At 43.1% G+C, this 12,018-nt stretch overlaps 1 protein-coding gene across 5 annotated transcripts in view; it reads right to left on the bottom strand.

Moving 5' to 3' along the window:
- Window positions 1-913: 913 nt before the first annotated feature.
- rab3gap1 (RAB3 GTPase activating protein subunit 1) overlaps window positions 914-12,018 on the bottom strand; it is a 66,109-nt gene continuing 55,004 nt past the window's right edge. For 2 of the 5 annotated variants that reach the window (XR_012385029.1, NM_001077788.2), the window contains 2 exon segments: window positions 11,269-11,371; window positions 914-1,491 (listed from right to left, as the gene is read on the bottom strand). Coding sequence is in view for 3 of the 5 variants with exons in the window: in NM_001077788.2 (NP_001071256.2) it covers window positions 1,261-1,491; window positions 11,269-11,371 (334 nt within the window). In the remaining 2 variants the exon portion in view is untranslated. 5 annotated transcript variants of the gene reach the window in all.

The raw sequence follows: 12,018 nt of genomic DNA, 5'->3' as shown, positions 1-12,018 counted from the left end.
CTGTAAGCTGAACACTAGTGTCTTGAAGAATATCTGGTCTAATATTATGTGCTGTCATCATGGAGAAGAGGAACACATCAGCTATTAGAGATGAGTAATGAACACTCCTGTATTTAACGGTGTCTCTCTGTATAAACTGCACTTGTGGAAATACTCTAAACAGAATCATTTCAGAGGAAGGATGAATGTTTTGCCGTCAGCTCTGAAGGTGTACTTCTATAAAAGCATGCCTTTCAGAATAGTGTAAGACTCTCTCTCCTCTATTTATGGACTGATGAAGAGTAGGAGGCATGAGAATGAAGATCAACACTGTTCAGCAATCAACATTCTGCATGTGCATTACTCAGAGTTCATTTATTTAGGAGAGATCCTGAATAAGTGACGTTCTACAGCAGGACATCTCCTCATCACACACAAACACACCTGCACTCTCAGACGAACAGAAACATCACCGTCAAGCAATAAAGAGGACACAAAGCAGCTGGCCATGGCTGTTCTGTATCCTCCTGGAGACGCATTACTGTACTGGTTCATTTAAAGTGTTCTGCTTCACTCACATTACTGATAAATGCAAATTAAAACAAGTGAAGATATGACACTAGTGTTTAGAGGAGGCTCCGTCCTGCTTCAGCGTGCAGCCGTGCGCTGATGTTACTGTTATAATTATCTCCGCTATTAATCTGCATGTGAACGCCTCTAAAAGTAGTTCTGTGGGTCGAGAGACGTCATTATCCACCGTGCGCAGAGTTATTTATAAGCACAAGCGTTCCTCAAACTGTCGTCCGTGTATTAATGTTCCAGCACCCGTTTAAAGCCCATAATGCAATTAAAGCAGCGAGAGCGAAGCGCAGCACTAATGAGCGAGTGATCATCAACACACAAACACAAGAACCGCTCTGGCCGGAGACATTCATCATAACCACACTCTTTATTATCCTCACCGCGGAGAAATCTGGATATGCGCACAGTGGAGAAGATCACACTGCTCTGACATTTACACACACACACACACACACACACACACACCTACACGAGTGTCAGAGTTAGCAGGTTCTGTAGCGTATGATCTGAAACACAAACGCATGATGCTGAATGTGGACCTCTCGGACAGTTTCAGTGTTCTGCGGATGATTCCTGGGGCGAGGATCTAAAGCTGCTCTCATTAAGCACACAGTAGGGGAACTGATATTATTAGCATGTGTGAAAACCCAACAGACATAGAAGCGTTTAGCGGTGCGTTTGCCTTGGGCTGGTCCAGAATCAGAAGAAGGAGGTGTCGGAGGAGAAGGCGCCGGCCAGCCTGAACTCGTCCCGCATCAGCACACAGAAGAGTCTCTGCGGTAGGGCTTTAGAGTACGGTGCGGGACGGGGAACGCAGGTGCGCAGGAGGATCTCCCGGCCAGCAGGGGGCGGAAAATCTGGAAAGGCTTTTCTGTCATCAGACCCTCCAGAACGAAGCGTTTCCTCCTCCATGGGAGCCAGCAGAGCAGCCTGAACACAACAGAACACACACCAGTCAACAACAACAAACCCAAAGCTGATTTACACACATTAAATGCACAGTCAAATGCTTCACCACTGAGGAATTTAGCATACTGAACTAAATTTACTGCAATCTGCATTGTTTATGCATGATAATACGATATATTTTACTTTGATCTGATCACAAGTGGTACAAATGAAGCTGGTACCGAAACGATACGATCCATCAAAGATATATAGGAAGCTGATACCGAAACGATTCGATACTTTAGAGATGCATATAAAGCAGATACCGAAATGATACGATACATTATAGATACATATGAAGCTGATACCGAAACAATATGATACATATGAAGCTGATACGATACAAAAACGATAAGATCTACTAAAGATACATATGAAGCTGATACCGAAACGATACGATACATATGAAGCTGATACGATACAAAAATGATACAATCCATTAAAGATACATATAAAGCAGATACCGAAACGATACGATACGATACATTAAAGAAACATATGAAGCAGATACCGAAATGATACGATACATTAAAGATACATATGAAGCTGATACCGAAACAATATAATACATATGAAGCTGGTACGATAAAAAAACGATACGATCCATTAAAGATACATATAAAGCAGATACCGAAACGATACAATACATTAGGGATACATATAAAGCAGATACCAAAATGATATGATACATTAAAGTTACATATAAAGCAGATACCCCAACACAATCTCACGGCAATTCGTAACTTTTTCATTTAGTGGCTAATTCGTATGAATTCGTACGATCTATTTCGTACAATTTAGTACGATTTGCTTATCCCCCAATGACGGTTGGGGTTAGGGGTGGGGTCAGGTGCCACGCCTCCTTTTTAAAATCGTACCATTTCGTATGACTGAACTCGTACAAATTCTTACGAATTAGCCACTAAACTGGCAAAACATAAAATACTTACGTTTTCTCGTGAGATCAGGCTGGATACCCTGATACAAATCAATACGTTACAATAAAGACACTTATGACGCTGATACAAGATACGATATATTAACGATAGATTTGAAGAAACCAAAAAGATACATTAAACACACCGACGCAATACAATGAAGATACCGTAATGATATGATACATTAAATATACATATGAAGATATCAAAATTAAAGACGCATATGAAGCTGATACCGAAATGGAACAATAACTTAGACATACATTTGAAGCTGATACCAAAACAATACCACTCATTTAAGATGCATATAATAACAGATAGCGAAACTACACAATTTACATACCTATAAAGCTAATCCGAAGCTACATATAAAGTATAGAGCAAGACTTTATGATACATGAAATATGCATGAAGTGCACAGCTGTGATCTGACCAACTCAAACACATCCTAATACCAGTGTAAATGAGGACTAGTTTCCTTTTAGAGCTGCTGGAGGGAACTAGCGAATAAGTGTGACTTAACATGTTCTAGGAGCTAGTTTACAGAATCAACCCCACCACATGAACATGTTTGTCTTGAGCAGAGAGAGACGCTTCTCAATAAGGATGCAGGAGTGAAGCAACTGGACACAATCTAGTCTTCCACACAGGAACACATTGCATTAATTGCAGAGCTGATAGCAAATTAGTGACTGACTCTTCACATCCCAGAGACTGAACACGGCTGAGAGGAGATGCTCGGTGGATTCAGATCACACTACAGCAGGAGATCACTCCTCATGACGGCAGTAGAACTACACAGGGCTATCACAGGGAGATCACAGTGGAAGAACACCGTGCTTCTCGAAGTGTGTGAAGGCAGGGGGCACAGACACTACAGGGTGTGGAGGAGGGGGCATCAGCAACACATGTAAAGATACAAGTAAACAGTGAAGGAACATAGGCTGCAGTCTTGTCCACCTGTTGACTGTGAGACCGGGCTATTGATACTAGAACTGACTAGACTGCAGCTCTGCACATGAACGTTGACCAGAGGAGAAATGGTGCTGCCCAGCTGAGCCCGGTTTCTCTCCAGAATTCTCTCCTTCACTTTGGTCAATTGATGAGACTTTAGTCTGAGCAGAGTCAGAGCGCACTGTCCTCATCAAATCAGTCAACATCAAGACATGATCAGATTTATTGAGCTCAAATCAGCAAAATCTAGAGGCCTTCACCTTTCATTGAGACACTTCTGACACCAAATCAGCAACTAGAAGTCCGGGTATTATATGTTGCTCCTAAAACTTGGATAGGACACCACACTTTTGTCAGGTAGTGTGTGTTGTTCAGTTTTGCTACAGCTTTACTTCATTGACAAGTGACGTAACTGCTGTTATTATCACATTATCTCGACGTCATTACAGATTAAACTGGATTTTAATTAAAACCTTTTTCGCAGAGCTCTGTGTAGAAAACTCTACTCAATATAGATGAACGCACTAGAGGTTTACTACAGTTCTCATGATCTACAGACATGAACAGCAGTGACTGCCGCTGCTATAGAAGAGAATGCATTATCAGACTTTCCAGCACATTAAAAGTGTGGCCAATTACACATCTGCATCGCTCATACTACACTATATCAGATGCTATTTGTTATCATCTTCTGTAGCACTATAGTAGAGTGTTCTAAGGAAATAATGTGTGCATGTTAGCCCAACATCACATTGCTGTCATTTTAATCCAGATCACACTACTACAGGAGCAATATCTGTTCATTCAGTCATTCTCTTTCAGCTTAGTCCCTTTATTCATCAGGGGTCGCCACAGCGGAATGAACCGCCAACTATTCCAGCATATGTTTTACACAGCGGATGCCCTTGCAGCTGCAACCCAGTACTGGGAAGCATATTTGATTATGTCAATAGTGAATTAGCATGACCTATTTAGTAACAAAATATTCTGAAAGCAACACAACTACATTTTAAAGCAGTTTCTAGCACTTGATCCGAAATCTAAACACTTTTCAGACCGTGAAAACACTACATTATGATTACAGCATTTCCTGCATCAGCCCTGAAGAGAAGGAAGCAGCCATGGACTATTCCAAAAATACCACGTCCAGTCCAACACCTATTTATCTCAGCATATACATCAACATATCAACATTCTACTTCATACATAGATTTCACTTAAAATACAAGAGCTCAGATTACCAATGAGTAAAATCAGAGTGTTTCAGAGTGAGCGAGTGATCAGACTGTGTTTTACATGTATAAAGGGGGTGTCGAGGAAGAGAGTTTGAGAAGCACTGCAGTAGCTGGAGCTGCACAATAGAGGGAAAACAGGCCATCATGTGGCTGAGTGCAGCGGTAACGATATTTCTCACACTTTAATAACTTCATAAACACTATAGCTGCATGCCAAATGACACACAGTTCACTATGCATACCATCAACTGTGTAGAGTTTAGTGTCGTCTCAAATGGAGCAGTTTTACTAATGATTTAGCTTTCACAATTCAAAACAAATCAAATAATCCAACCTCAGAGTCTGACAGCCCCGTCCCTTCAGCTACACGAGTAAAGCTGCGAGCGAGTGTGTGTGTGGTGTTCAACATTACACACTTATTTTCATCAGCTGAATAAGTGCATCCTTCTGTTTACAGTGTTCAGAGTGAATGCAGCACTTGCTCTATTTACACTACAAAATAAGGTAGAATAGTGCATACATGTGATTTGGGACGCCCCTCACTTTATCAGGAATTTAAAAAGTATTTATATTTGTAGAGATCATACTAAAATGCACAGGTCATGTGTACTTTTCTGAGCTAATCTAGGGCCCTATCATACACCCGGCACAATGCGGCGCAAGGCATTTAGTCAGTTTGACGTTTAGCAGCACGCTGTTTAAATAGAAATGCATTTGTGCTCATGTGTGCGCCCATAGGGGTTCTGGTCTAAAAAAGGAGGTGTGTTGAGGCGCACTGCTGGCGTGTTGCTATTTTGAGGAACTATAATAGACTGAGCTATCTAAAGTCCAGTGCAGAGCGTGTTAGTCATGCGCCTCGCTTTAACATTGCTTAATACACACAGGATGATCAGCAATACACCAATATCTTTACAGATGAAAAATAATTAAAGGATTAAAAACATACAAATATTTACATTTTCTAGCCTACATATATATAAACACCAGCGCCTCCATGCCTTCTTCATCTCGGGGGGTTTCTTCAGTTTATTCATGACAATTTGCTTTCGTATATTGTGATTATTAGTAGTAGTGTTCTTTATTATTATAGATTTGTCCACCTGTCAGGTCTCAGGCCGTATGGGGCACAGCATGTGTATTTGGATATAACTTAGAATTTAGAAATAGTTTTGAAACAAATCTTTGTGCTTAAAAAATGAAATTAATTATGTATAGACTAATGGATGTCTGTGCATACAACACGTTTCCTTATCCACGAGACTGAAAGTGAATAGTGAGGAGGCTCATCTCTCGTTCTCGCGCTGCAGATGCTCTGTTTAACTGTGTTTTAACTCAGTTTTTACACTTACAAAGTCATCATGGAAAGAGCAAATGCGCTATGGAGCGACGCAACTGACTCTTAAAGGGAATGGGAGGAGAGACTCTGATTGGTTTATTCTCAAAACACACCTATAACTCAATAAAAGAATAAGCTCAACCCTGTTAGACCATGCGCCACGGTGCAAAGTGGATGTTTTCATCCTTAAAATATCAAAAGTGGATTCTGACACGCCCTGAATGCTTTTGCGCCCGGATCATCAAAATAGAGCCCCATAGACTTTAAAGCTGCTCTGTGTCAGTGTTGGACTCTTCTGCATCATATAAACAGCATCATCTGTGTGCAGATATTCAGAAACATGCTCAGTAAACACTCCTGTTTATCTGAGACACAAGTCAGATATTCTGCTGTCAACATGTGTGTTATGTGCCGGAGCAGCTGTCTTTGATTTGCTCTCTTTAACCCGCCCAATGCCAGTTTAGCCAATTATATTCCAGCACCGGGTTGCCAGATGGTGGAAAACAGCGTATTTCATTCATTCAGTCAGGAAGACTCTCACAGTGTGCGTCTGTGACTGAAATGCGCCCTCTGGTGGACAGCAGCAGACTCTGAAATGAGCCGCAGATTCAGAGTTCCACATGAGGTTATTAATGAGCAAATAATATAAACATTAGGAGTGTGAACATGAGCTGAGCAGGTCACACTGTAACCCCGTGTCCTGACAGCACACTACATGATGAGATGCGCAGTGATGAGCAGTTTGACTGTTTGCAGAAATGTAAACACAGACATTCAGCAGCACAGAATAGAGCACTCACTGCACTCCAGCACACGCTGAGCTTTATCATCTAATGAACACACATTACAGCTCTTGAACATGAGTAAATGTAGATGCTGAATCACTGATATGTGTTGGTTTGCTCTGAGTCTCAGCTCTGAAGTTCAGTTTCAGACGCTTTATTGTATTCTGCAGATCTGAGCTGAACTCTCTGCTGCTGCTGTCAGTACTGTGCTGATAGATGTCCTGTAGACTCACATTATTAGTACCTAGTTAAACCACTGGGTGTCAAACTGACATACTGTACTCATAAAACCCCACGAGCGACTGAAAGCTCAGTGTCATTCAGATTAGTGTTGATCAGTAGTGTTTACTCTAGCTGCAGCTCACAGCAGCTGCTGGAGAGGCGGGGCTAAAGATTGGTCACATCTGATTGGTCAGAATTTGGATAAACAACCCATTTATACATTCACTTAATTTATTGCACATTTCTATGATATGGATATCATTATATTATAATCACAATTACTAATTTGTGGATATATTGTGCAGCTCTAGCAGTAACACAACCACACATGAGCGGAGATGACTGTGACACACACACACACACACTCTCACTGTCGGTCTACAGCACAACACAACAAACCTCCACGTCCACCAGGAAGCCCTGCATGAAGCAGAGAGCAGCGGTTAGAGACAGACGCACGTTCAGCTCTGATCTGGGGTTATACATTAATATATATATCTCTGACGACAGTGTCAGATGTTTACCTCATCACTGGAGTCGGCCAACTGGACAAGAGGAGTCCGCAGAGAAAACACACACACAAGAAGAAGAAGAAGAGAAAGCACAAGGCCAGATCAGAGCATCTGTGAGGACTCAGACATGCTGGAGCATGCAGACACTGAGCAGCAGGAGACAACCTCACAACACACACACACACACACACTCGCACAGACACAACACACAAATATAAACATACACACTCATGCACACACACGCACCAATGCAAACACACAAAGATTAACATACAAATGCACGCACACACATACATGCACTCAATTACACAAACACACACACACACACGCAACACGCATATATAAAGGTTCACACAAACGCATACATGCACACACAAACACACACGGCCACCAATACACAAACTAACAAACATATGTACACACACATGCACAAACACAACTGCAGACTAACATTACCACACGCGCACACACACACACACACACACTCCTCCACGCGCTCTGCTGTTCTCCAGGATATCTCGGCTCATCTGAATCCCTGATTTCACATGATTTACATGGGGATGCTTGCGATAATTATTGCCTTTCTATTTGCAGCCTGGCAACACACAGACTATAATTTAGCCCTCTCACACACACACACACACACACACACACACACACACACACACACACACACAGGCGGGGGGTAATTGAGGCAGAGTTCAGGCTAACAGACTGCATTTCTAACAGTGAGTTGAGGAAAGCCGCTGTGTTCCCTCAGATCAGACGGTGCAGCGCTGCACATCACGCTTTACACTGGGACCATTAAACACAAGGGAATGATGAACGCCACCGCGGCCGACACGAGTATATTCTCAACTAATGTGGTAGATGAGCGTCCTGGAGCTGCAGATGGGAACAGGCCTTCCCACCTCCCAACAAACAACACTTTACTTTTAGAGGTGTTCATAAGACTGACATAACGCCTTTATTAGACACACGTCATGAATGTGAATGAGGGAATAGGCAGGGTTTTATGACGACTGCTATTAAGTGTTATTAGCTCAGTTATGACATCATCATCATGGGATTGTGTGGTGAATGTTGAGGAAATCAGTCAGTTTAATCCATTGTGGAATACGGCTGTAACAGAAACAAATGTGGGAAAAGTCAAGCGCTGTCAATACTCTGCGGATGCTCTGTATGTGTATCATATATACAGTTGTGTTATATCTAGCACGTGTTCAGTTGTGTAGCAAGCAAAACTAGTCATGATTGAATTGAACTCTCTATGAGAAACTCTGTAACTGAACACTGGACTGACACCGCTTCAGTCTACAAGAACTTCTGTGACACAGTCCACACTGCAGAAGCGCTGGAGAGATAACCATGAACTGGATTATTGTCGCTGGTCTCACACTCTCGCATGCTTTATCCTAAAGCCTCTACTGTATGCTGAGTGTTCGGCCGGTGGGCAGGGAGTTACACTTATAACCAAGCGGTACGTGCATGCTGTTTCAGAGCAGCGGTGAACAATACAGGGAGAGCGTCACAGCTAGCGATGGGTATCGTTAAGGCGGTATTACTATTTGTATCGAGAGCACTTATCAGTTCTGTACTTTAACGGTTCTCTTATCTGTGCTTTTTGCAGTGTTTTTATGAAAAAATACACGGAATTAACAACTTTATTATAATCTTACATTTTTTATGCAAAATAAAGCAAAACCAATAATTGTGAAACAAATAAACACAGTTTTCCTGTCAAAGAATGGCCAGTGCTCTGAAGGAAAACTCTCAGCTTTTCACTGTTCTTCTGGAGAAGAATCTACATGTCTGCTTTCCTGGCAGAAGTGGGATCTCTCCTGGTGTATTGTGCTCCTGCAGCTGAAAATAGCCTCTTTGAGTAGCAAAATGCCGTTAAATAAGCAGATAATGGTGATGATTTTGCATTAACACATACACATTATTGAGTTCACTGTGCTTTTATTACAGTTTCGGAGCATCCTGCAATGTGAGAATGAGCCGTTTATTATTTCTTAATCATCATAGTTTATTATGAGGCTGTTGTATTAGTCAATACAGCTGATGGAAAAGCATTTAATGTGGAAGAGTTATTTAGGCGACTGCAGGAAAATGCTGTTTTCATTGTAACTGAATGTGTGTGTTTATTCCACTGTTAATGTTAGCGTGGCGTAACGCTGTGGATGATGTAGCGTTACCGTTAGTAGCTGGGCAGTCAACACTTTGCATTGCAGTAATGCACTTTTGAAAGACTCTTACTGAGCCAGATTGCTTGTGTTTCCGCTTATACTGGATAATATCTGGTTGTGTTTGTTGTAACGGGCATTACTTAGGTCCACACGGGAAACACAGCCCGTTTAGTTCTCTCCACAAGCTGACGAGGTGTGTGTGTGCGCGGGTATCTGTGTTGCGAGCTCGGTGTGTGTGCTTAACATGAGTCGAGACCTGTGAAGACTTTTATACTTGACGCTTTCTCCAGAAGCGCGAGCATTTCTCATGTGAGATCGGCGACTGTGTGGGGTATTTGAGTGGCTGAACAACACTTCTGTGCAGGACCCGCTGCAGTACTGATGCAGGAGTTTACCAGGTGCTGATCAGCGTGTGTTTAACTCTCTCGTGTGCACATGAACATGTGGCGCTCGTGCAGGCGCAAACGGCAGATCTGTGTGAGCGGCTGCAGATGAACATATCTCCATGTGCTGACAGACAGTGTGTGCTGCTGATCAGAGTAATGGGAACTATCGGCCTGACAGTATTTACCTGGATGAACATCGTTTAGTCTTCTGCCTCACCCAGAACATTAAACCCCAGACAAACACATGTAGATGATTGACTGCAGTCAGCACCACAGCACATGTGTCTGAAGAGCATCCGCTACTGCAGCTGTTACAGCAGACGTCATGAGCATGCATACACACTCAGTCACACTCATAACATGCGTCTTATCATGATCATAAAGGGTTAACAACAGTCTTATCAACACCTCCATATCCTCCATGCTTTTATTAGTGTAAGAGTGAAGCAGCGCTGCGTTCCTCACAGGATGAAGAGAGTCATGCAGCTTCTCCGTGGTGAACGGTCATGACTCTCCTCAATAGTGAGCGGGTTTGAGGACGTCAGCGTGTGGATGGAGACTGACTGACTGATTTCCTGATTGCTCTATTTTAATTTACGCCGGGTTAGATTGATTCATTAGCATGATGAGCGACTACAGACGCTGTTTTTAGATTAAATGAATCAGACAGCTGTCCTAACCTGCAGGACGAGTAGAGAAGGTGAAACACTGACGTCTGATCTGCAGGTCAGCTGCACAGCGGGATATGCTGATTTGCTGGACAGACGCACGGACGGCTTCACATGCGCTCATCTTATTTTAAACACATCTCATCTCTCTCAGGTGTTTAATTAGCGGTGTGTGTGTGTGTGTGTGTGTGTGTAAGTGTGTGCGTTTATACGAGAGTGTGTAGTGTAAGAGTGCATGCATTAGTATATATGTGTGTGTGTGTGTGTGTGTGTGTGTGTGTGTACGCATTTAAGTGTGAGAGAGTGAATGAGTGTGTGTGTATTTCAGACTGTTAGTGAGTGAGTGTGTGTCTGTGTGAGAGAGTGAGTGTGTGTTGATTGTCAGCATGTAAGTGTGAGTGTAAACATCTGAGTGTGAGAGAGTCTGTGTGTTTATGAGTGTGTGTGTGCCTGTGTATAAGATTGTGAGTCACATTGTAAGTGTGTGTGTGTGTGTGTGTGTGTGTGTGTGTGTGTGTGTGTGTGTGTGTTTACCCGTTGAGAGCTGACGAACAGCTTGTGTATGACATTTCCAGCAGGACCTCGACCAGCGCCGCTCACACACACCTCAGGCTCCTCCAGCAGACTGCTCACAAACCTGAACACACACACACACACACACACACACACACACACACACACCGATAGCGGATCATCACACACACACACCTCAGAGTAGGACTCACTCTGGACATATTCATCTATCGCACACACGACATCAAACACCTGCTGTGTGTGTGTGTGTGTGTGTGTGTGTGTGTAAAAGCATGAAACCAGTCTGTTCATACAAAGCACACACACACGTATGCATGCTCTCACACACATCCACACACACATGCAAAAACACACTTACTCTTACACACACACACACACTCACACTCTCACACACACACACACACAGCTGTGAGTGCTCCTACGGGCACCTCCAGGTCTCCTCTTAATGAGGCAGTGTGCGTGTGTGTGTGTGTGTGTGTGTGTGTGTGTGTGTGTGTGTGGGACTGCTGTGGCCCCGAGCGGTGCCTGGGGAACTAACGAGCACCAGGAGACTCTGCCGACAGGCCCTTCCTGTCCCTGCATGATTGACAGCTCAGGCCCACCCCCAGCCTGACACAGCCCCGCCCCTCTTGTCTCTAAGAATGCACCATTTCCTAACACACACACACACACACTTTAAATAAACTCCACCCTTATGTTCAGACAGGCCACGCCCTCTTTACAAGCAGGCCTCAAACACACACACACACA

The sequence above is a fragment of the Danio rerio genome, chromosome 9 (assembly GCF_049306965.1).
Source record: "Danio rerio strain Tuebingen ecotype United States chromosome 9, GRCz12tu, whole genome shotgun sequence".
Classification (NCBI taxonomy): Eukaryota; Metazoa; Chordata; class Actinopteri; order Cypriniformes; family Danionidae; genus Danio; species Danio rerio.
Note: the sequence above shows the minus strand (reverse complement) of the source record. Positions and strands in the feature narration are given on the sequence as shown.